At 44.7% G+C, this 26,184-nt stretch overlaps 1 protein-coding gene across 1 annotated transcript in view; it reads left to right on the top strand.

Annotated features, from left to right (window-relative positions):
- Positions 1-1,444: 1,444 nt before the first annotated feature.
- ALG13 (ALG13 UDP-N-acetylglucosaminyltransferase subunit) overlaps positions 1,445-26,184 on the top strand; it is a 76,546-nt gene continuing 51,806 nt past the window's right edge. Inside the window, exon 1 of the mRNA XM_086918418.1 lies at positions 1,445-1,663. Within this exon, the coding sequence (XP_086774544.1) occupies positions 1,580-1,663 (84 nt within the window). The 5' untranslated portion in view covers positions 1,445-1,579. The remainder of the gene's footprint in view (positions 1,664-26,184) is intronic.

Below are 26,184 nucleotides of genomic sequence, written 5' to 3'. Positions count from 1 at the left end.
CCCAACGAGTGCAGGCGTTTCCTAAGGAGTTCGTGGTGGACGTATCAAAGGAGGCAGAGGGATCGAGTAAGATTAGTGCCGCTCTGCCGCCCTTGTCCACCCTCCTTCTAATTTCCTCCGATGCGGTCACCAGTACGGACTCAGGTTAGCTCTGAAACCAGGCTGTGCCGGATCCAGCAGTTGATGGACATCCAGGGGCATGCGAGGGCATGTGTTGTGTAGCCCTTTCGTACTTTTCCCCATCAGACCCCCTGCACCTGCCCCTTTGCTTTTCCCGCTCTCATTTGCTCTCTCCTTCATGTGCGTACCCCTCCAAAAAAAACACCCCTGCGCTCTGTGTTGCTCTCTGCCTGTGTGCAAACACCCCTGGAGTCCTTGCTGCTCTCTCCATCTTGTGTTTCCGCCTCAAAAACCCACCCACGTTCCTTTATGCTTTCTCTCTTGTGTGCTTCCACGCTTGGTGTTGCTCTATCCCTTGTGTGCTTCCCCAAAGCTGTACCCTGTATCTCCTCCAAGTAAAAAGCCAATAGGTCTAAAAGACAAGAACTACTGGCTCTGCCAATGCTTTTTGTTTTTTAAATCTTTCTGCTACCTAAAAGTTTCCCCCACGGCAATGCAGATAAGTGGAAAAATGAAATTACCACCAATTTTAAAACCCCCTTCATTAGTGTTCCCAAATATTATTATATATGGATAATGTGCTCAAATCCTTTCCTCCATGGAAACCATTATCAAATATAGCCAGACGTGCGCATTGCCAGCTCCGTTGATTTACAGATAAGATCCCGGTTATGGGATGGAAAACTGATGTACCATGTTGTGAATTACTGTACTGTGGCCTAGAAGCTGGGCGAGAGCTCTGCACCGTCCGAGTATAGTGATAAGCAGCGTCAGTGTGAGTAATGCTCCTGCAGCAATTGTTCCATTTGTGCTGAGGGAACCGACTATAGCTGTATGTGCCCTAAAGGTTCCGCTGTGCATGCTAAATTAGTACACACATGCTAGAATAAACTAAATGCTACAGGACATTGAGGTTGCCAGATAGGGGTGAGCAGTAATGGTTCAAGTGCGACAAGTAATCCTTTAGCCTCATCGGGGTAGTAAGCGCTATATAAATACAATTCAAAAATACAATTCAAATATGTTCGTTTTGTGCTTTACATTTAAAGAGACTGTATGCAGTCTCTCAATATCACACTCGTCTCAGTTCCGAGGTGGAATAACAAACAGAACACTAAGAGATGCTAAAATATTTGCCAAATAAATTAGCAATAGTGGAACATTCTTGGACAGTTCATTTGACATTACCTATTTTATTTGGCACTGCGGCTTTAAGGAGGTTACAGCATCCCCTGGGTACGACAAACTGCAAGAATATAGGAATAGAAACAGTTCAGACCAATCAGGAGCGAGGACGGGATCAGCTGTCCAATAAACAGCAGGCTGTCATTGCAAATCCAGGAAGTGCTGCAATGCTTTAACTGCATGTGGATTTGGAAGGGAAAAGGTGTTTCTTTTTCCGAGCGTGTTGTTAAAACGTTAATCGGGGTTGGAGAAAATACGTCTCGATGTCCAGATCATGGAGAAGTCAGTGTTTGTGACAGTGGGGACAACCAGTTTTGATGAGCTGATTTCTTGCGTTTCGTCAGTGGAATGTAAACAGGTACAGTGTCTTCCACGGCTGGCTGGCGAGAAAGAGGAAGGTGAATTGTTTATTAAAAGTTTGTGGGGAAGCACATTTGAAATTTTACATACAATATAATTCAGTATCTGCCCTGCGGGCGTAAAGAGGTGGGCGAGCCACTGAAAGGTCGAGGCAGGCTCCAGCCATAAGCCTGGCAGCTCGAGCCCAAGAAGAGTCCAGATTTGGCAGTAGGTCACGTGGCTTACTGGTTACAACTACCGAACAAGCATTTACAATGTAACGGTCTCGCCTTTGCAAAAGTTAGAGCTATTGGCATTGTAAATGAGACAATTTTTATTTATGTGTCGGTTTTGAAAACAGATAAATAAATGGCATTGTCATTTACAATGCCAATAGCTTAATCTCTCGCAAATTCGAGAACTATTGGATTTGCAATGCAATAGGTCGCGTATTTATGCGAGTTTGAGCTATTGACATTGCAAATAACGCGTTTTATTTGTTTCATAAACACAGCCACACACACACAGAGCCACACACATAGCTGCCAAGGTTTCAGATGACTATGTGTGAGATTTTCATAACTGCAGTGTAATTATGAGTGACATTTCAATGACTGAGTGACACTTTTTCACGAGCAAATTAAACTTATAGGAAAACATAAAAATTATAGAAATTACACCCATTTGAGCAACAAGAAACTTCTAAGAAGACAAAACATTCATCTCAAATTATTTCATGCATTCATTCACTCTTTGTGGATGTAACAAGGTAACCTACACCGCTACACGCATTAATTTTTTTGTGCGTTTCAAATGAGTGAAATATAAATTAAGAAAACTATGCCTCCGACTCATTTTGGTGTAAACTTATTGGAATTGCGGCCTACTACTATTAAAACACATGCCAGCAGGGGTCAGAGTGAACTTCAGTACAGAGTCAGAGACTTAGTGCGTGACTCCCCAGGCTGCCAATTCACAAGTGCCTGGGGGAGTGTGTCTGCCCATGGGAGCGCTTCACTTGTGACGTTGCAGTGGTGCTTGTGCTGAGGGCCAGGCTCAGGGCTGCTGTAAGTTCACGTGCATGAGAGTCTGCTGGCTGCAGACATGAAGTTGTCCAAGTTGTCCCTCTGATATCTGGCACTAGGATGCAGCAAACCGACTGCTCTCTTGACCTGACCATGGCAGGCTCGAGCACATCAGTAAAGAGTACATTAACTGCTGGTGCCTGCTGCAAAGCTAGTGGGCTTTTGGTGAGGGGCTGGAATATCTGCCTCGTGGCAATTCTAATTAATCGTGGAGCATAGTCACAGGACAGGCACGCCTTGCCAGAACATATCGACAGGCATGCCTGATATTGGGTGAGCAAGTTACGAAAGGAAGTGGGCTCACTGTGGGTGTGCCCTTGCAACCCCATTAATGGGTTAAAAACTGAGTGAATGAGTTCTTGGAGAGAGACTGAATTAGTGATGCCACATTTTAACCAGCCATGTTGGTAGTGACCGGCCCAGAAAGCGTTCTGGCAGCAGTAGTTGAATTCCGTAAAACTAATTTCCATTTCAGTTTTAGTTTGGAGCAACAATAGCTAACTTTCATATAAATCTATTCTTACCTGACATGATACCGGCCACCAGGATAAAGTCGAGGACTTGGCAATTAGTTGTTACAAGAAAATGGTCATAATAACAGCATTTTATGTAGTGCTGAAATGCCATACATTTTCGTTTCTAAACGGTATTCTTCTACTCAATGGATTAACCTTGGGAGGATAAAAGGCTGAGTAGGCCCTACGAAGTTTACACCCGTAGTCCGCAGATGGTACACTCACCGCAGCAGCAAACGTGTACTTGTCTGAGCCTCTTGACAGCATCTGGCCATGAAACTATTCATTAAACTATGTAACCTCCAGGACTAGGCAGCAAAGAGAGTGCTCAATCACCAGAAGTGGTTGGTTACTGTGGGCCTTCAGGTGTTCTTACGGCTGCTGCGCGCAACCAGCTTTTCACCACTGTTATCAAGTCAGTATAATAAAATCTATGACAACAAGCAGCGTGCTAGACGTCTGATCCCGCTTCACTATGTTCAGCTACACATCATCAGCAACGGCCCCAGGCTTCTCACTGACACTCTCAGCAGAGAGGTCAGGCATTGCATTGGGACGGGGAAAGAATGCAACTCTTAAGTTGTCAGGCAATGGCTGGAATGTTGCGCGGTGGTATGATATGTAGACCTATTGTGTGTGCTGTTGTTTTGAAATAAGAACAGTATTGAACTCAGACGGGCATAAAAAACACCCTCCCACACACGACATACACTTCACAGATTCAGTCAGGTCACGGTGCAACATACCATTTCAAGGCAGCGCATGATGGAACAGACTACACTTTACACTTAGATACAGATATATTCTGAGAAGATGCGTTTTTCTTTTAGGACGTAGTACCCAGCCAAATAAATGAGGGCGGAGGTAAGGGGTCGCCATCAAACCTAATTGTGGAACCGTGGGCACGGCAGATCTTTATCTCGCTTTGACACAGTGCCCATTTTTATTACCAAAAATATAACTTTCAAAATTGGCCACCTCTAGTTAATTTTGCAAATGTGCAAACTGAACTGTTACATTTACACCTCTACTTAATTTTGCAAATGTGCAAGCCGAACATTTACACCTACGCAACTGTCTCAAAAATCTTAGCAATTACAATCGACATTTACCCACCTATCTGCGGGCAGGCACCTTGGGAAGTTGGGGTAAGCACACAATGGCGGCGGCCGCCGGGTCCTGGCGTGTGTGAGCAGCAGGCAGTGCTTCAAGCTCCGGAATTGCGGCGGCGCCCGCCAATCCAGCCCGAGCCGCGGCCCGCTTCCTCTGAAAAAAAACTCCCCGCCTTTAGTGGCAGGACGTGATGCCACCCGACACCCCTTCACTCCCATGGCGCCAGATGTCTAATTAGTTACACTGGGCACTACCGTGACGTGGGGCTGTAAGAACCGCGCCACAGGAAATATTGACAATGAACATTGTTGCACATCAGACAGTGAGCCAGCAGCCTTAACTGCAAGACTCAAGCCTGCATGGGAACCGCGTGCCCGCCACCGGCGGCGCACTGCCTGCTGCCCTAGTCACTCTGTGATATAGTTTAGGTAGCGCTTCAGTGAGGCTACTGAAGCACTATGCATATGCGTGACAATGCATTTCAGTGCGGTGATGCGGATGACCACACTGAAATCCGTTAGAGTCACTTCTGATGAGTGATACTTGACAGGACTGCACACACACACACACACAGAGCCACACACACAGAGCCTAACTAACGTGCATTTAATAATCCTCGAGTGTAAGACGCTGTGTGTCCATGTAGTACGCTAAAATGATGGATTGTAGAAACACTCACGGTACATTTATTCACATCAAATATAGATAGTGGGCGCTATCCTTTGTAAAAAAACTGACTGACAAATGGGTAAGATAAAGTCTCCCTAGTGTCTGAGTGCATTTGACTTAGTTTTACTTTCCTTCCCACCCTCACAAGTGGCAAAACGCGATACACGTCATGCTCAATAGCCTAAGCAAGCTAAATAGCAGAACTGCCCAACATGTGTGGGGTCAGGAATGACAACCCGTTCTCGCAGCATTCGAACAGGCCGAAATACCGTCGCATTAGGCAGATGCAGTTCTACATACACCGTTAGGTAGTTAAACCGATGTTGCACAAGAGCCACCGGGTTAATCCTTCCAAAAACTAGTCTTGCATGTCCAGCCCACAAACAGCTGTCGCCACACTGCCCATGATCACACATCTTGAAGCGGACATTCTATTAACCACAACACGCTCCGAACTGGCTGTGCTGTATCAGCCAACCAATTGTTGGAGGAAGGCTTGCAAGGACGAGTGGTTTTCACAGCCAATCAGCACTTCGTAATTCTGTTTAGCACACTAGAATTGCAGATGACTCACTAATGCTCCAATCCTAGGTCACTTCATGTTGTAGCACTACCTATTACTTGCAGATGGCCCCTAGAATATGTTCAGCCATTGGATTGGTTGTTATGCGACCCGGAAATGGCCATGATATGGAGGACAAATGACATTCGCTAGAAGGTCAAAGAAGGATATAAGCTGACTTCACTGACTGTATGTGTTAAGTAGTAAATGTGATTATCTTATTGTAAGTGAGTTTTCTGCAGCGTGTGGCATGGATGCTGGACACTTCCATGATGCTGTGTTTGGCAGGGTTGCGTATAGTTTCTCTTGTGGGGAATCTAATTGATGCTGTTTACTCTAGTATAATATTCAAGTAGTGGTGGAAAATAAGAATGGGAGAGCTAAGTAATCCGAAATGAAACAAGTGATGGCAGAAGGATGTCTAGATAAGCGCTCGGCATGATGTCACCTTTCCTCTTTTAGCCCCGTCCCACTCGGACGGGCTCGGCATGACTTGCTGCTGTGGTAAAAGCTTTCTTATCTTCTTTATGGGGCGAAACAGATGGCCCCATAAAGATAAGAAAGCTCTTACCACTAATGTAAGTCAAGGAACCCAGTCTGAAAAGGACGGGGCTAAAAGAGAAAGAAGAACGTCACTAGGACCTCTTCTCCAATGGCTGACCACTGTTTAGTACGCCAGCCAATGGAAAAGAGGGGTGGGGCTTAACCTCGCTAGTGAAACTCTCCCTACCTCATTAAATCTCGCCAGCTCGACTGCGCATGTGCGCAGTCTTTCACAGGCCTAAAAAGCAGCAGGCTAGATATCCCAGCAGATCCCTTGTACAACCCCCATCCTCTTCCCCCAGAAAACCCTGTTAACATAGTTTGTGTCTGCTGTAAAGCGCCGTTATGTCCTTGGGCAAGATTTGCACTTTGTAAACCTGGCAAAAATAAAATGTGTGGGTTCTGCCTGACACATACATTTCAGAACAAGAAAGTGTGAGATTTTGAAAAAATCATTGGGGGAATGTGTCTCCCACATTTTCTTCCATTGAAGCAGAGGCAATTTCAGGCAGGAGACAGCTACATTAAAGCCATTTGTGGAGTGAAAATCGTGTCTCCTCCTTGAACAGGGTCTGTTGGCATGTATACTGTCACCCACAGTCTGATCTGATTACCCTAGAGTTAATGACAAAAGCATTAACCTTTGATGCTTCTTTTTTTTGTTTATTCACATATGACATCACCTTCAGGTACGTAAATTCAGGATGTGCGCTTCACAAAGACATCTCTTTTGCTTGATTTTACAGGCTGTAGTGCTGCTCCATCAAGAGCAAGAATCTACGCACATGTAGAGTAAACAAAAACTGGATTGCTTCTTACTTTACTAATATAATTGTCAGCAGAGTGGGGGAAGGAATATTTCTGAGTTAATCTTAAAAACTCTCACATTCAATGAATACTTCTCAAATAATCTGATGTACTAAGCAAAAACATTTCAGCGAGTTAAAGAAATACACTTATTTGAATTTTGAAGACACCTTATCATAATCTTTGTTGCATCATTGCTATGCCAAATATTTTCAAGACTCAGCTCCTGGACGCGTTCTTAGAGCGCCCGCCGAGCCACTGAGCTCTCCCTATTAATTTGTTGGCCCCCAACTTGGATTGATAAATAAAAAGAAAAAAGCACAATTGTCATTTTGTAGGTGTGTGCATGTGTGATTCACCTGCTTACAAATCACAAAATGATGTGGCGGCAATGTCATAGTTTCTTTTTAGTGTTCTCCTAAAGCAATGCTGTACAGCATCTCTAAAAACCATTGACAAAGACAATCGGCTCTAATGGTGAGACCTGTTGGTAAAGCATTAGTGCATGTGTTGTGTAGCACTTGTGTACTTTTTGCACCTGTCCGTTTGCTTTACCCACTCTCTCCTTGGTTTGTGTGCACCCCCTAATTACCCCTACACTCCGCGTTGCTCTCTGCCGTGTGTGCTTCCCCTGAAAACACCACTGCATTCTTTGTTGCTCACTCCATCTTGTTTCCCCACAAAAAACATCCCACACTCCTTGATGCTTTCTCGTTCATATGCTTCCCCACTTCGTGTTGCTCTGTCCCTTGTGTGCTTCCCCCTCCAAATGAAAAGACAATAAGTCCAAAAGACAAGACCGATTGTCTTTGCCAATGCTTTTTGTATTTTAAAGTTTTCTACTGCCAAAAAGTTTCCTCCGCGTCAATACAAGTAATTGGGAAAATTAAAACCCCACCAATTTTTTTAAACCTCCCTCCTCGGTGCTCTCAAATATTGATATGTATGGATAAAATCTGTTAAAATTCTTTCCCCCAATGAAACCATTATCCACTCATGCGTCTTCCGTGAACAGTGCTTTTCTTACCCTTGCTTTAGACAAATAACCTTAACTATTATAGATGAGAAGAAGCCTTTTTTCCTTTCCTTTTCATTAGATTAACCTTTCTTCCCTTTGTATTCCATGGCCCCACCCGTCCATACATAACGCAGCCCCAAGCTCCAAACACCACCTCTCTATAATTTGTGGATATGTAGTTGAAGTTTTAACATAGTCGCTTTTTATGTGATGCGTGGTATTCCTGTAGCCACTGCCTCCCTGGTGGGCTGGGTAAATGGTTAGCCACCTTTCTCCTTTTAGGCCTCCACTTCATCTGCATTATGCACTAATTTCTTTGTGCCTTTGTGCCAAAAATCTCTTAGTGCCTCTCGCCCTTCCAATGCCTTCTGTCCTTATCACCGCTGTCCCTTCCTCCACCTTCATGCCACTAGTTTTCTTTGTCTCCCTTTCTCTGCCTTTTGCTTTCTCTTACTCTCTACCTCCATCCGCCCGCCCTCTGCTTTCTTTCCCTTTATTCCTGCCCCTTGTCTCTCGTCCACCTCCTATAGCGCTCCCCTCCCTTTATCTGGCACCTTCTCCCTGCATCTCATGCGTGCTCTCTCCCTTCCTGGTCACATCCTCCCTCCCCCCTCCTTATCTCCCCCTCCTTCACTCTTCTCGCTCCATCTCAGACTCTGGTCACACCCTGTGCCTTTTGTGGGATTGATGGACAGAGAGAGAGCTGGGAGAGTGGCACGTGAGGGGAGATGGTTCTCAGCAGCCCCTCCCCATCCTGAAATAAGGGGGGGCACAGACTACCCAGTCTGCCAGCAGTGACGCCCCTCGTTATAACCGCAAGGAGTGGGGGTGCTTCTTATCCGTGCTCCCAAAGCAATGAGTAAAGAAAGGGTCTGGAATGAATGACACAAAAGCACCCCGTCACAACTAGCGCCCAGAAGACAAACAAGCGGTGGCCGCACCCAGCTGTGCCTTGGTGCACTCCACACCCCCTAAGACGCGGGGTGGAGAGAAATGTCTTTCCCTAATGTACATTTGGCAAGTAAACAGGAATAACACTCACCAGCCATAAAGACATCGTGCTTGGCGCTTTACTCGTTACATGTGATAAGCACATTTTGGGTGGGGGAGTAGGAAAGTTGGAGCTACTACAATTGCAAATAACAATGCCTTTTACTTTTGTTTTCATTTTAAAAACATAAAGGGCTTTGTCATTTACAAAACCAATAGCTCCAACTTTCCTACTGCGAGACCTATTGGCAACCCCAGTGCTTGTTATTATATGTAGACTAACTAGACGCTGTGCAGGGGGTGGGGGGGCGAGGGGGGGTTCGGGTGGGGGGGCAGAAGGGTGAAGGGAGGGGGGATGTTGGAATGTTACTTTATTATTTTTAGTCCGCATACAAGAAAACACTGTTGTTTGAATTGCCTACATGTGATTATTCCACTAATGCTCACAGCTTCTCCGGTGTCCGGGGCGCTGTGCTTGTCAGACATCTTTTCAACAACATAATAAAATTTTGTTCTGAAAAAAAAGTGCTGCAGATTGTTTTGTTCTACATTTAAAATAAATGTATACAATTAATTTACCTTAATATTTAACATCTTTTTTGTACTGCTTTATTATAAAATGTAATACATTTTTTTCACTTTCCTCATACTTTACCAAAGAGTGATCTCTACCTTCACTGTGAAGTCTCCATATGGTAATGCGTTGGGAAAGTAACACAGTTTGTTTAACGCGAAAAAAAAATACAAACATTTTTTTGCTGTTAAAAATTAATGTAAATTAATTTTATGTATTTATTTTAAATGTAGAACAAAAATGTAAAAAGCTGCAGCAAAGTTAACTCATTTTTAAATTAAATCTTCAATTATTTAAATATATTAAATTAGAAAATGTTTTCTTGAAGTTTAAATTAAAGAAAGTAAATTCCCACCTAAAGTAAACAAAATTATTAAGCATTAGTAATGTATAAACATTATATTTTAATAAAGGCTAATGTTAACATTAATTTATAAATACAAAAAGGATTTTTTAAATATTTTCTTATTTTCAGATTTCTTTAGCATTCAATTATATTTATGTATATTTTAAACTATTTGAAATAATTTAACATTATTTCATATGGGGTTTTATTTTAAGTCCCTAAACCACTATTTCCTATAGGGGGAGTTGCCGTACCAGTGGCTGGCCATGTGTCGTGCTGGATTATCTCCAGGTCTAAGTAGGAGTAATTTTCGACTGTTTTTGGGTCCCTTTTTGGCTGTAGTGTCTCTAGAAGTGCAGTTTGTGAATAATAATGAGCTTACTCTATTGTGAGTTGGTGCATGTCCCTCCTTAAGTCTCTCTAAACCCCTTGTTACTTCTCACTAATCCCCTCCATTTCGTAGTAAGTATGCCCCCTTTTCCAGCCACTCCCTCCAGTACTGCACATACTGCGTATACAGCATTAGGCTTATCAGGGCCTGCCTCGCCTACTGTCTACAGCATTTACCTTGCCATGATACCACGGACAACTTTTACAGACTACAACTGCCGTTTGTACCTTACTTCGCTTACCGAAACTTTCACTTATACGAATCTTTTGCCTTAAACGCAATGTAGCTTGTTTCTATTACGGACTGCTCTCTCCAAGTTACATCTGTCTATAATAGACAGTGTGAGAATCCGTTTTTCTTCAAGATACTGACCAACTGGGTTCTCAAGACTGGCACAGGTGACATTTGATGAATCGTTTAGCCTTGAAAAAGTCCCAAGGATGAAACACGTGTCAGCTGCTTCTGTCCTTCTAAACATTTTTAAGACCTTGATTGCAAATAATAAACTCTTCTTTGAGCAAAGCAGAACGTCTCCGATTGGAATAATATGTATTCACCTTGATTGACTTCATTTTACTATATACGATTTACTCAAATGTATGAACTCTCTCAGTGTGCTTTGGTATTTTTTCCTGTCTAAATTCCACTGCGGGTTTGCACAAGGCTGATACACACCCTAGGTGGCCGGGTAACCAGTATCACAAGAACACCTCCACTTCCATGCCATTCCTTTAATGACCATATCCCTAACTTTTGTATTCAGATGCGCAGTTCTTAGACATAGCCACCCATTGTTTATGTTGTTACATTTAAGTAGTAAACTTACATGTTTGAGGATCTCGATATAGAAAAGGTAGGAGAGCTAGAGATTTACACTTGTATCTTTGTGGATATAATTTTGTAGTACTTTAGTTGTACTGTTGTAGTACCTCTAAAGTACTACAAAATGCAGTTTGTGAATATGTCCTTGTTTCTTTGCAATGCCTGGTCCACCAAATAGTCTTCTCTAAGCACCTTCTAGAGATTGATCAGTGTCGAAACAAAGTAACACAACAATGTCCAAGCTAAGAGTGGATTCCAGCATGAAAGGCATTTCTGTAATAAGATAAACTATGTCCAATTTAATTCTTAAATGTCAGACCTATCATCAGAAATGAAGTTAATGTATACAGATCACACATCTTCCCACAAATTCGTTGATGCAACTGAAAAAAGACTAGAATAATTGTAATCTTGACAAAATAAGCTGTCACATAGGACAACTGGTTCCTTCAATACAAGCTTACAGACTTAGAAGACCACTGGAAATGAGATAACATATGTATATGTTGCATTCCAAAAAAGGTTAAAAAGGAAGATATGATGTACTGTTTGTCAGAGTTGATCCTGTGCCTCCTTGATCTACGCTTTAGTGAATCCTCAAAATTTGAAAGAGCCAACAGAATTAGACCATGGTACTCGAACAAAGGAGACTAACCTGACTGCTCATCTCATTCCCACTGCCTGTCCTGTGCACCAGAAAAATTCCCCTGATGGCAAGAACAAACAATGAACCCTGTCAGTTTGTCTTCTGGTCGGTGGATTTTTCATCGACAACAAACATGTAAATAGACTCTTCCTGTGGCATATTAAATAAAGCTTAGATGATCATCACTGTACATGGAAAGACCACTGAACCAGATGATCTCTAAGAGTGTCCTAAACTAATAGACAGTGTTCCAGAGACACCACAGAAGAGCCCAGACTACAGCAACTAGATACGACACATGGGTCTCCTGCATAATTTTGATCAAAGCATCAGTCTCTGCACAAACGGCCAGTACCTCCTCTAACTTCACCCTGCTAGGTGATTTTAATTTTCACTTCGATTCTAAAGCAGACCATACGGCAACCTTACTTATAGATGACCTTGCAGCGTTGCAATTACACCAATTGGTCAGCTCCCATACCCATGTTCAAGGTCACCTGCTGGATCCAGTATTCAGCAACTGTCCTAACCTGAAAACTGGTCTACCCTTCCCTCTCCCATGGACTGACCATCTACTAGTCCCCCTCTCTTGGTCTACACCTAGACCCTTAGCCGTCAGACCCACTGTAAGAATAGCCAGACCTTGGTCTCGACTTTCAACTGAGAAATGGACCACTAAATTGGCCAGCAACCTACCACCTCATAATGAGGACCCATGCCTCGCAAACCTGACATACGAAGAATGGATCACCCAATCACTTGACCACTCCCTACCCGAAAGGAAAATCACTACTAAACGTTCCCACAAATCTGCTCCCTGGTATTCAGAATCCCTTAGGACAAAGAAACGCCAGTGCAGGCAAGCCGAAAGGAAATGGCGTCTGGATTCCTTACCAGAATACAAAACTCAATACCGAAAGCTACTTAAAGAGTATAAAGAACAAATCAATGCCAGCCAAGCAGCATATTTCTCTAAAAAAATCATCTCAGCCAAATCTAAACCTAGAGAAATCTTCCAGATCGTGAAAAGTCTCACTAAACTGCCACCTAGCCTGTGTGAGACCAAGTCCACAGAACACTGCAACAAGATGGCAGATTTCTTCCTCCAAAAAATCACTAACATCTATGAATCCTTCCCTTCCGTGCCCACCACCCCCTCTACCCAGATCAATTCTAACCCGACACCCCCTTCTTCTCAGCCTCTTCCCACACTGGACCACTTCACCCCCCTCAACCTTACGACTCTGGAATCCGTGGCTCGGAAAGTCAAATCAGGGTCTCCTGACGACCCAGCCCCGCCAGACATCGTTATGTCAGCTTCCCAAATCACCCTGCCCATCATAATGGACCTCCTAAATTCTTCCATCACTACCGGCATAGTCCCGCCGGAATGGAAACAAGCCATGGTTCGAGCCTTATTAAAGAAACCTAGCCTGGATCCCTTAAACTTCAGTAACTATCGGCCAATCTCTCTACTGCCCTGGCTGAGCAAAATCCTGGAGAGACATATCAACAGCCAGCCGTTCGACTACCTAGAAAACCATCCTTAATTGGATCCCACTCAAACAGGCTGCAGACCAAAACATGGCACCGAAACCGCGCTCCTCATGGTTACCGAGGAATCCAGAACCATCCTGGATCAAGGAGGATCAGTGGCAGTGATCCTCCTTGATTTAAGCGCGGCTTTCGACACGGTCAGCCATGACATACTGCTGGACCGTATGTCGAACATCGGCATAAAAGACCAAGCATGGTTTTGGTTTAAATCCTTTTTGAAGGACAGATCCTTCCGGGTATTTGACGGAGAATCATCATCTACCAGCAGACCATTAAGATGTGGAGTACCACAAGGCTCCTCATTAAGCCCGGCGCTCTTCAACATCTATATGAGGCCACTGGCTGAGGTTGTTCGTCAGTTTGGAGTTAAGATCATTTCCTACGCTGACGACACTCAGCTGGTGGTCTCATTGGCGCAGGAAGCTAACCTGACAACGAGAGGAGGGCTCAAGAAATGTCTAGAGGAGGTTAAGAGCTGGATGTCCTCCTCATCACTCAAAATGAACGGGGATAAAACAGAGCTAATGCTCCTGGGCCCTGCCGACCCTAATTCTTTCAATGCTCTATGGCCATCCTGCTTAGGTATCCCCCCAGCCCCCAAGGACAATGTCAAGAGCCTTGGGGTATGGCTGGACAGATCTCTGTCTTTTGGCACCCAAGCCACCAAACTCGCAGCTACCTGTTTTGGCCTCCTTAGGATGTTAATGAAGGTTCTCCATCTTCTACCTATGGAGGCAAAACAGGTAGCCATCCAGAGCCTTATCCAGTCCCGACTGGATTTTAACAACGCCCTCTACCTTGCTGCCCCAGAATATACGCTGCGGAGACTACAAACTGTGCAGAATTGCGCAGCCCGCACACTACTTCAGCTCCCTCGGCGTCAATCTGCCAAAGCCGGGTTGATTAAATTACACTGGCTACTTATCCGCCAAAGAATCCAATTCAAAGCCCTATGCATCGCGCACCAGGCCTTCTGGAAAACGGGCCCCCTCATCACCCTCAACCTAGTCTCTCACTACCAACCTACCAGGAATCTCCGATCAAACCAGGCCTATATGGCCATAACACCTAGAATAAAGAAATCCAGAACTGGCGGTAGGACCTTCGCTCACAATGCCTCCAAGTTATGGAACACCCTGCCCCTTCATCTGAGAGCCAACCCCAATCTCTCCTCATTTCGGAAACAGCTTAAAACATTCCTCTTCAACTCCCCTCAGTAAATCCCCCAGCACCATTCCTCGATCTGTTGGTTCTTAGCGCTTGGACGCCCCCGGGCAGCAATCGCGCTCTATAAATCCACATACAATACAATACAATACAAACAGCCTGGACTATCTAGTAGGTAGGACTCCATAAGATAGAGGAGTCGCTGACTAGGAACAGGTACAAACCCAATTTACCTTTGAAGGGAACCCCAAAGGGCATATATAAACTAAGCTGGAAATATGTTTTCCTCTTAGACACCTGGCTACTGACCACCCCTAGCCAAGATTCTTCCTATCTTAATGCAGTACCACTTGAGACTCAGCTACTTGTATGATTGATTGAGGGGGGTAACACACTTAAGAGATTTAATATATATATACTTGCGGTAACCATAAAACCCAGTAGATGTATCCAAGCAGCTTCACTCAACCTGAGACCTTCCCTCCCACTCTACCAGCTGCATCATATTCCACCTCACCCCTTTCTTTATCAATTGAATTTAGGTTGATTGACAACTGACATCAATTCCTACCTTGAATATTGTTTCTTGCTAACGCTCAGCACATATGCAAGTTCAAGAGACTACTATTAACACCTTTTTTCTTGTTCAGTTTCTTAGATATTTATGACTTTCAACATATCCACAACATATTGGGCAGACACTCTTTCTACTGTTATTGGATCCACTCATCGCTTATCACTCAGTAATATGCTCCACAACTTTCCATGAAGTTCTTTGAGCAAACTACTGACGATCATCTCACTGAACATTTATGGCATGTCACAATATATGAAATGGAACAAGCTTTGGCAATTCAAGTAGGTCTTATCTTTAGGATCTATTGGCTTTGGCAATGCTGTACAGCATTGTTTAAAAGCAAAATAATTATTCCCAGTGTGGGACAGCATGGGAAAAAAGGAAAAGGCATGATAACACGGCCGCTGTTGGCAGTGGTGTCATTTGGTAGGTGTGCATTTTTTATGAAGTATTCCTGCATGCGTGAGCGTGCATGCATAATTTTGCAGCCGCCTTTTTCTTTTTTGATTGACTGATCTCAGATAGCAGATACCACTTAGCTTAGTAAACATTAAACATATATTTAAGTACACAAAAGCTCTCTTGTTGTAGGGGAGCGCCTAGCAGCAAATTACAGTGTTTGGCCCTCCCAAAAACATATGCAACTTTTACTTTTTTTTCTTGCATTTTTATAAATGGGTGGGGAAGCAACAGAAGAGCGGGTGAGGATAAGAAGTGGGGAGTGGGAAGGATCAAATAAAGATAAATAGGGGGAGCAGCAAATGAGGAAAAGAGCAACCTAGAGCCCACGGGTGGGAGAAAAAAACACAAATGAGAGAACATCACACAAGGGGGAGGGCAACTCTGAGTGAATTGGGGCAGGTATTTGGCAGGTAGGACACACGGGAGAGAGCTAGAAAGCACGTGCACTCTCAAGGAGTGCTTAGTGAAAAACAAAACGTGGTACACTAAAAGTGAGCAATGGAAGGATACAAGACAACCAATCAGAAGGCTAGTGAAGAGGCTATGCTCCAGTGGGGGAGGGCAAACACAAGAAGAGGAAGGAAATCCTTTGAAACAGCAGCAAGCAAATGAGGGTGACCACAAAGCCAAAAAGTGGAAGCAGTGGGAAGGCGCTAAGCCCACTGTAAGTTCTAGGTATAGCCCACAAAAGGTTTTCCACAACCAGATCACTCCTGCAGTCTCCTAGGGGAAACCTAAAAAAGTGGTTTATTACCAGAACACCAATTACTCCGACCTTGCCATTGTATAAGAAACTCATTTACGAATTGTAGAAAATCTAAAACCAAAGAGAGATAGGGTGGGTAGTCCCACTGTTGACTCTCAGGGTAAACCTACAGACACATGCAGCATCTTACAGAAATGTAGCATAGCTGTCCTTAAATTGAAAAACTTTCTACAGAGTGCCTTCAAAAGTTTAATTGCTCATGATCGCTGATCTGCCTTTGTGAAACTGAGCACATTAGATATAAGTTTAAGCATGTCAGATGACGCAATCTATTGTTTATAAGGGGGTTGATCCTGGTATTGGATCAAGAGAGGTCCTGATAGGCGACTAAGATCGCCAAAGAAGAGAAGGGAGGGTTCCTCAGAGGAGGTGTCTGGGTGGCACGAGTGGGAGGAGCAAAAAATGGGAAAAAATCAATCCTCATACAACTGTGGAGAAAAGAGAACTATAATGGCCAGGAGGGAGCAAAGTTTTGTCTATCTAAGATAGCCCCAAGATGAATAGTATTGCTAATAAAATTAAGATAATTAGCTGGAATGTCAATGGGCTAAGAGATAATAGAAAGATGTCTAGAGTGTGCAAATTTTTGAATAATTCCAGGGCCCATATTTGCTTTCTCGAATAAAACCCACCTAGAGGCACAGGAGTGTAAGCTAGGGTTTTGCAAGCTCAGGTGGGTCCAAGATCTTTCTCTGTTCCGAACAAAATGGCAGTACCAGGGGAGTCACAATAGTAATCAGAAACAATGCTGGGATTAAAGTAGAGAAGTTCGAGACAGATCAATCTGGGAGGTGGCTGGAAGCTTCATTATTAATAGGGACCTCTCTATTGGTGTGTGCAGTTTAATATGGGCCCAATCAAAGTGTCCCAGCCGCTCTTTTGAAATTAAAAGCCAGCCTTTCTGATATGGCAACACCCATTGTCTTAGGGGGAGATTTTAACTTGATCTTGGATGAATTTCTAAATCGTGCCTCAAGGGTTAAATACGTCCCTCCCCGTAAATCGTATTTGGAATTGAGAAATATTATTAAAGAGTTTAATTTGATAGATATCTGGAGAGCAAAAAACGGATGTAAAAAGGACTTTTTCTTTTACAGCCGGAAGTACAGACACCACAGAATTATTTTTTTTTTTTTATTAGATCAGTCCCTTTTCTCAGCGTTAGACTCCATCTTATATATTCCAGCCTTACTTTCTGATCATTCTGCGATGGAGTTGGTAGTCCACTTTAAGCAAAAAGAATGTCAGAGAAGGTGGACCCTGGATAGATCCTTATTATTAAAGGAGGAGGTCAAGTTGGACTTAATGACTCAGGCAGAGGAATATTTTAGGTATAATTGTGGTACTGCAACCGATCAGGTGGTTTGGGAGGCATTTAAGGCCATTTTTAGAGGATCATTAAGTACACTTATGATTAGGAGAAATAAATATAGGAGGAGGCTGGAGGAAGAGCGCCTCTCTAAGATTAAGCAAAAAGAGCAAGAGCTTCAGACCATCAGAATATAGTATCACGCCTGCAAAGTGAGCTGAATGGATTACGGGCAGAATTCCAAGCAAGTTTAGATGAGACTCTAAAAGACAGGTGGGATGCCAGCAAGCTTCAAAACTTCTCCTATGGTGAAAGATGTGGCTCTTTTCTAGCCTGGAAAACCAGGACAGATAGGGTAAGGAATCAAATCAAAAGCCTATCTCAGAGCAGCACAGGAGCAATCATATGATGATGACCAAATTGGGGAGGAAGCGAGAATATTTATGCAAGATCTATACAAAGAAGACACTTGTTTTGTATCTCAAAGAGCTAAAGATTGGTTGAATCAGTTAGGGCTGCCTCAGATATCTGTGTTGGATAGAGCCTTTTTATGTTCTAACATAAAAGAGGGCGAAGTCAAAACCCAGATTAGGAAAATGGCCAGGGGCAAGGCAGCTGGCCCAGATGGGCTTCCAATAGAGCTATACTTGGCAATCCTCGAAAAGGTTGTCCCTGTCCTAACAAATTTGTTTAATAGAATCTATCTATCAGGCAAGACTGTCCCAAAATCTTGGTCTGAACCCACAGTCACCCTGATTCCGAAGCCCAACAAAGACCCGTTAAAAATCGAGCCTTATAGACCTATTTCCCTGTTAAACACGGATTATACATTTTTTGCGGGGGTCCCGGCAGCGAGAACAGCAAGAATTATTAAAACAATAGTACATTTGGATCAGAGAGGTTTTATTCCCGATAGGCAGCTGAATGAATTAACTTTTCAGGCTATCGCTGCAATAGATGTGGCAACAGATAAGAAGCTCCCATTGACTTTAGTAGCCATTGATGCCGCCAAGGCTTTTGACAGGTGAACTGGTCATATTTATGGGAAGCTCTGTCTAGGTTTGGTTTTCCCAGTAATTTTGTTTCAGCCGTCTTTATTTTTGCCCACGGCAAAATCCTAGTCAACGGAGTTTCAACAGATTGGGTTACAATCTCCCGGGACACCCGGCAAGGGTGCCCCCTGTCACCCCTATTGTTCAATCTTTATATTGAACCTTTTGTTTGTCAGCTTAGGTCCGATCCTTTGATTAAACCCTTCAAAATTGCAGATCTGGAGATAAAATGTGCTCTATATGCAGATGATCTGCTTATGTTTACATCTAATCCAGCTGAAGCTATCCCCAGATTAGTAGGTCAGGCCGAATCCTTTGGGGAAATCTCGGGTTATAAAATAAATAAAGATAACCCCGAGATTATGGAATGGAACCAGGATGTGGGGACACAAGTGTAAAATGTGGGTCATACTGGTATCGATGCCCGGATGGCTGGCGCAAGACGCCTCTTAGTTTCCATTCTGAATAGTTACCAAATAAAGAGACGGGCGCTGGAAGCAGGAGTCACAAGAACAGGATTTATTACTCATGAGGAGAGCCTGTCATTTCGGACACGAAACACAGTGTCTTTCGGGAGGTGCTCTAACAAGTGAGCTGCAACGTCGTCTTTTATACTTTACAGAACATTTAGCATTACAATCACGACATTGTGAAACACGGAAAGAACATCCCCATGATCCTCGTGTCAATCCTACCCCACATATGTTCACAATAGGGACCCTTGACCTGCTGATAAGAGGGGAGGGTAATCACGCAGCTGAGTGTTCCGCCAACTTTTAGGATGTGTGCGCCTGATCATAGCCCAGGGGGTGGGGTGCCCAGGATCAATAGTGGGTCCTTTGAAGAGGAGTGATTCCATATAATAAGCAGTAAACAGTATCTCCTGGCTTAGGCGATGACCTCAGACATGTGTGGACAGTCAATCGCGGAGGGAGGGTTTACTAACAGATGGGTTATTCATGAAAGGAGAGGAGGTGCTGGTCAGGCGCGGCCGTGACTCCCAAGGACAGAAGGACAGAAGAAGAAGGTTTATGACTTGCCCGTGTGAGGGAGAAGGGAGGGGGAACCAGGGTGTGTACAGGGACAGAGTCGCACAGAGAGAGAGATCTTATGACTTATGCGTGAGAGAGTGGGGACAGTCAGGTGCAGCTGGGGAGGGCTATGTCAGCTAAGGCAAAGGATGCCTCTTCAAGAGGGAATGGGGGTTTGCGTGGGTCAAGCAGGAGGGTTGCCTTTCAGGGCAGGGTCGCGCAGAGGGAGAGGGTTTCATAGTCTATGCATGTGAGAGAGGGAGGGGGGTTCAGATACGCGCAGAAGGGAAGCCGGTGATTCTAATGAGCAGGAAAAAGGCCAGCGTGCCTAAAATGGCTGTCATGTACATATGGGTGCGGGCTTTTACTGGCAGAGTGATGCGGTCAATAGTTTACGGTATTCATGGTGCTTACAGGGAGAGGAGCGGGAAAATGGAATAATAAACGCTGTTTATGTACATCAATTTCTCAAATTTCCACAGTCGCCCCTTTTTACATTACAGAGTTCATTTTTGTAATTGATGGGGGTACAAAAATACACAGGCGTGGTTGAAGAATTAGCATTTGTCAATATTAACATTTGGCATATAATCATGGACAGTTGATGTGATTGGCAGGATGCAGCACATAGCAAATTGCATTTGTCGAGTTCCTAACATTCAAACGCACTACATAGCATAAATGTATCTGACTTAAAAAATGCGACCAATGAGCATCTTGACCAAGCAGCTGAGGGCGGAATTCAGTTCAATACACAAGATCTCTTCGTCACAGTGTCTTTTTAGCAGTGAGCCATCACTGGTAGGCTCTAGTCCGTATCCTCTCGTTGGCGCTGTTGAGCACCGGCGGTGGAGCTATAGGTCCAGCTCGTATTCAACCTTTCGCGTTGCAAGGTGCGGTCTGTCCTCTGCTGTTAGACCACAGTCCTGTTCCCTAACCAGTCCTTTTAGTGGCGCCTTATGCTTGGCACCTATATTTCCGTGGCAACACCCTATTTCCACTTAAATGCCGTTCCTTTTGGCGTGAAGTCACATGGAAAAGAGGGTGGGTGTGGTTCAAATAGTCGGTAGGAGAGAGGGCGGAGTTGGGTCAGAGTTCCTGGGACACACAAAGGGACCAGGGGAGCAAAGGATAACAAGCAGGCAGGCCCATCAATCGGGCCCAAAGAAGGGGGACGGAGACTCCAGGCACACGTGGGTTAGCAGACGGAGGGCTTCAGGGCAGCCCGTCAAGTTTCATTTCCCACGTTTGAAATTGCTGTCTCGTCCCGTATCTTGTTGCTCTGCAGCTCCACCTTTGGTCGAGGTCACATGTGTCTCAAGATCTGCAGCTAGGCTGTACGTCACGTCCGACCCTTCTCCTCCGGTGATCGTGAATCTTTGAATAGGTACAAAACAAGCTTTTAGAGAACTGGCAGACGAAGACATTTATGCATGTGAACTCCTCCCTTAATCCTACGCACTTGGGAGATACGCTCATCGGTCACAGTCAGAGGTCTATTACCAAGCAGTGCATATGTCGGAATTCCTACTGACTTCATGCCAAGTTTATTCATCGTCCCATTCATAACTCAAATGGGGATAAATAAGATTCCCATCAACTGTGCATTTCATCAAATTCAACATTTCAGAACATTTCCCTTCAAGGCTGGCTAACCTTTTCAAACAGAGCAGGGGCGCTATCATCGAGAGTCAGGGTAAAAACAGCTTTTCTCGAGGGGCGACGGTTACTCATGGTCGTCATGTTTATATCTGGGACAGCAGCTGGGGTCTATCAAATGGGGCGGGGATGATTCGGGCGCTCGCGCTTGGGTGCAAAAAGGGGGGTGGGGCAATCTGGGCATTGGAGGTCAACCTAGACGTTGGCGTTCGTCTCTGATGAACAAAAAAAAATAATAAGGTGCCATAGACATACAGCTCCCCTATAAAAGGCCAGATTGGGGGACCTTAGTCGTCTTACCTGTCCTTTCCTTCTCCGCCAATTCGAGTTCATTCATTTTGCAGAAAGGAGAGGTAGTAATATGGCGAGATACAATCATTTTAGTTTCGGTCAATTTCGCTGAACACCTTCGCGTTCAATAAGTATCCAATCAGACTGGTGCCAGAGAGGCACGATTTTACCATAAAAAGGAAGAGGAAATAGGGAGACTCTCATAGAGAGTGAGAGTCGTCCGCAATCTAAACGAGCCATTTGGTACCCGTATGACATGTAGAGAGAGAGAGAGACAGAGTGAGGGAGAGAGATAGAGAAAGGGAGAGACGTGTACAAAAATAGGTCATTTAGTGCGTTCACAACACAGAACAGTAGGGGGTCAGGTAACGGAGAGACGCAAACAAAGAAAGAACATAAACCCCTACAGTACACACACACACAAACTCAGACGAAGGAAGACAGTACCTGTATTACATATATAAGACATTCACAACAAAACAGAAAACAATAGTTGGCCAACAAGATCTATATTTTTTTTATTTATATCCTTCGTATCTTTACTGTCCTATTTACCTACGTGCTTAGCTCTTTTTACCTTTCCCTCCTTTTCCCTCTCGCTTGTTATCTCTCCGAGCGTTCTCAATTGCCAATACTTACACCTCGGTTAGTCGATCAGAAATGAACCTGGTCGCGCTATTTACCCATGGTTGGATCTTAAACCATTTTTCAGTTCCTTTCCTTTGGTGGGAAGTTCTCCAGGCTGAGGCAATGGCAAGTATTGATCGGGGGAACAGTCGGGCAGCTTGGCTAGATCTATAAGAGTGTGAGAAGGGGGGCAGTACATTTTGAACATCAGCAACATTTCTAACTTCCCAGACGGGTGCAGTCTTGGTAACCCTTACCCGTGCACTTTTCTTTTGTCCTTTCCCTACCTAGTCAAACGTCTAGTTACATTCTCTAACGTGTTATTTCGAGTCAATTTTCGTCATACAGTACCCGTCAAGTCTCTGTCAGTCCATCCTCCCAGTCGCTATGTTCTAAGGAGGAACAGTCATGTTTAAGTCTACGTCTTTTAAAAACTTCTCGTCATAAGGACTATGCTCATATTCCCTCCTTCCCTTTTTCGTCGGTGGTTCGATCATCGTTCTCCCATACTTCAGCCGATGTTCCAACGCGACCTGCAGAAGGGAGTAGAAAGAAGGGGTGGGGGGGGCAGCATTCAAACCACATCAGCATGCAGTAATCCGAAAATGTTTTTACCTACCACATACTCGACCTATCTCCACGTAGTGCATTTCTTTACCATCTCGGCGTTTAAGCCCAGAGGGACCAGTAATGTCAGATAGATAATCATTGACGATCTGCGTATCTACATGAGTTACTTGGTCGCGACCCCTTTTGGTTGTGTGCAAGGGTGGCGGTTAGGTGGCATTTCTGTGGTGTCGTTTTAAGGCTTCTAAAACACTTTTCCGGCTGCCTGTGACACATAATGTAGCTGCTAAATATCGGGTCCTTTTTAACCTTCAGCCTTCATCATACTTTCTCGTTGCTCACAGTAGTAATACATTCAAAACTCACTAATGCAACCGCTACAACTATGCTTTCTTTTTCAAAAATACTTTTAATAAAAAGTGCTGGTGTATAAATACAGGCCTACAACCCAGTGGACCGGCCACGGAGCAGATTGGAACTGTACATAAGAAGAACGAAGTTGGTGGCAGTTCATTGCATAAAGTGCGGCAGTGCAATAAAATCGTATCGAACTTTCCTACAGAGCAAGCATGATGCATATCAAGAATTCAGTTTTTCAATTAATTCATTAATTCATTATCCAAATGCTCATTCAGTGCCTAAATTATACCAATTCATTGTTCCCAATCATAATTAGTACCCACCCTAAATCAGTTCATTGTCCAAACACATGATCAATATCTGTATTGCTTTCTTCTCTAAGCACATAATCACTATCCATCTTATCGACTTTCATTGTCCAAAAATGCATACATATCTCAGAGCATCAATATTCGAGCAATCCGGGTGAACAGGGTGTTCGAAAGTTTCGTTTCGTGTATCGGCGCCATTTTGGGCGAGGTCAGGCAGGTTCCGGTATAGTCAGAATGTCTCCAATGACTCATGGTTGGACCAGAACCTTCCGTTGGCAGTTCAAAAAGTTTTTCGCAATGTGGTAACAGTCTAACAATATGGACCATCAGTCAAAGAGTGGGGAGGGCGGCAACAATTTTCCTACCGGGTCATTCTGGTGTTCCACCGGAACTGAACAAGTCTGTACCTTGGCTGTGTTTTAGCCATTTCCAAACTGAGGCTGGCGCCGGCAGGAGTGCGTCGATGTCGCGGGTCCCAGTGAGGGGGACGGGGGCGCCCATGCGGAGGGGTCGGGGGGCCCCCCGGCTCTCATAGAATCTTCAAAGTTGAGGAGAGAAGGCATGGGGCGTGTGCCCGTCCCGGGCAAAAGACCGCTTTTCGATGTGGACCCTCTTTAAGCAAGAGCGTTGGGGTGTCGCTGGAAGCCTCCACCTGGAGGGAGGTGGGGGAGGCTCGTTCGCACCACCTCCCCCTTCCAGCGACCCCACGCCGTTCCTCGGCTCCACCGCTTCGGTATTGGCCGTGCCGGCTATTGAAGATGGGGGGGGTCGGTGGCTGAGGCAAGACAGCCCCCCCCTTTTGACATGTGGCGGGACTACCTGAAACTATCCAGGGGTTGACATGTGGCGGGACTACCTGCAATTGTCCAGGCGTCGACATGTGGCGGGACTACCTGCAATTGTCCAGGCGTCGACATGTGGCGGGACTACCTGTAAGCGCCGCCGTCCTCGCCTTGGCTTCGGCCTCCTTTGCGGGCCGGATCAGGCGAGAGAGAGAGAGGGGGGGTGGTCGGTGGCTGAGGCAAGACAGCCCCCCCCCCCAGCAGGAGAGGAGAGAAGGAGAGGCCATCACGGTTTTATGGGCCGTCCGCCCCACAGCCTCCCCTTCCGACTGCGGCCAGGCGAGCGGACCTGTGGCACTTCGGGAGTTTCCGGAATGGGGGTAGGTACCTATTGATTTGTATCTATTTCATGTGACCGTTATTTGGGCGTGGTGGGCAACGAGGCAGACATGTTTGGAGCAGGAGTAGGCAGCGGAACCTAGCTACCTCGTGGCTGTCTTGCTATCAAATTTTTCGCCATTTTATATTTCTTATTACGAACTGTTTCTAATGTTTCTTATTTTTAGTGAAGTCAAAAGCTCATCAGGGGGTTACTGACTTAGCCTGATTTCTTTTTATTTTTATTCTTCTTTTCCTTAGCGTGTTTCGAGCCAAAGTTTCTTGTTAATAGGGTACGGTGATCACTTCATATTTTTATGTGTCCTTTTCATTAGGGGCACTCCTGGACGGACCAGACGAGTTACCTCCAATAAATGGTCCGGGGTGGAACTAGATTATCGATCAAAAGGGGAACATATATTCCTTCATTAGGGTATCATCCTGGACAGACCAAACGATGTACTTCCACTTACTAGGGTAGCCTCCTGGACAGACCAGATGGTCTACTTCCACTAAATGGCCCATGAGTGGGGAGCATATGTCCTCCATAAGGGTAGCCTCCTGGACGGACCATGCGAGATACCCCCCAAATAAACAATCAGTGGGGAGTGGGTAGGACTGACGAATTCACAAAGGGGCATAACCTACCCTTTACTACTTGCAAAGACTAGACAGAATATTTCTATTCCACGTTGTTTGCAAATAGAAAATACCTCAAACGAAACAATTCCTTGAACAACAATGTCCAGGCAACCAATCAATCAGTGGGGAGAAAAACAGGCATGACGGATTACAACGGGGACAAACGTCTGCATTACCTGCCCTTCGCTATCCATAAAGGAAGACAGAATATTTCTATTTGTCTCTGTTTGTAGACAGGGAAGATCTCAAAGAGCAACAATCGATTATTAATCGATTCCAAACAATCAGTGGGGAGAAAAGTAGGCATGACGGATTACAACGGGGACAAAAGTCTGCATTACCTACCCTTCTCTATCTGCAAAGAGGGGCGAACGTTCCTATTCACCGCTGTTTGCAAACAGAGAATGTCTCGTTCTCAAGAAGAGAACCAATATTTCAAGTAGCATCCAAAGCTAAATGAACCAATAACAACAATATCAGTATTCAAATACCGATTCCAATACAATCAATCAACCAATCAGGTGGATAGAACCACCCTACCAATCAGGCGTAAAAACACCCTACTTAATCTTACCCGGACCGGACCATGCGGATAGTTCTTCGTCTTCCCCCTCCAGCGCCCGATCGTTCTCTTACTCTATGCAGCATTCCTGTGGGATTCCAGTCAGGACAGTAGGTCACTCGAGAGAGGTCCGTTCAGAATCGGTGAAGTTCATTTAATCGGCAGCCGGACGAGGGCCCTCTCAAGGCAGGTATACTCCGATCATTTAGATATTCACCTCATCGTCTGGATCTCTCTTACTGGACCTCATGTCACTGATGGGCCCAACGTTGGGCGCCAATTGTAAAATGTGGGTCATACTGGTATCGATGCCCGGATGGCTGGCGCAAGACGCCTCTTAGTTTCCATTCTGAATAGTT

This window comes from Lissotriton vulgaris, chromosome 4_1, assembly GCF_964263255.1.
Source record: "Lissotriton vulgaris chromosome 4_1, aLisVul1.2, whole genome shotgun sequence".
NCBI classification, from domain to species: domain Eukaryota; kingdom Metazoa; phylum Chordata; class Amphibia; order Caudata; family Salamandridae; genus Lissotriton; species Lissotriton vulgaris.
The sequence above is the reverse complement of the archived record's forward strand: the minus strand, read 5'-3'. Positions and strand labels throughout refer to the sequence as shown.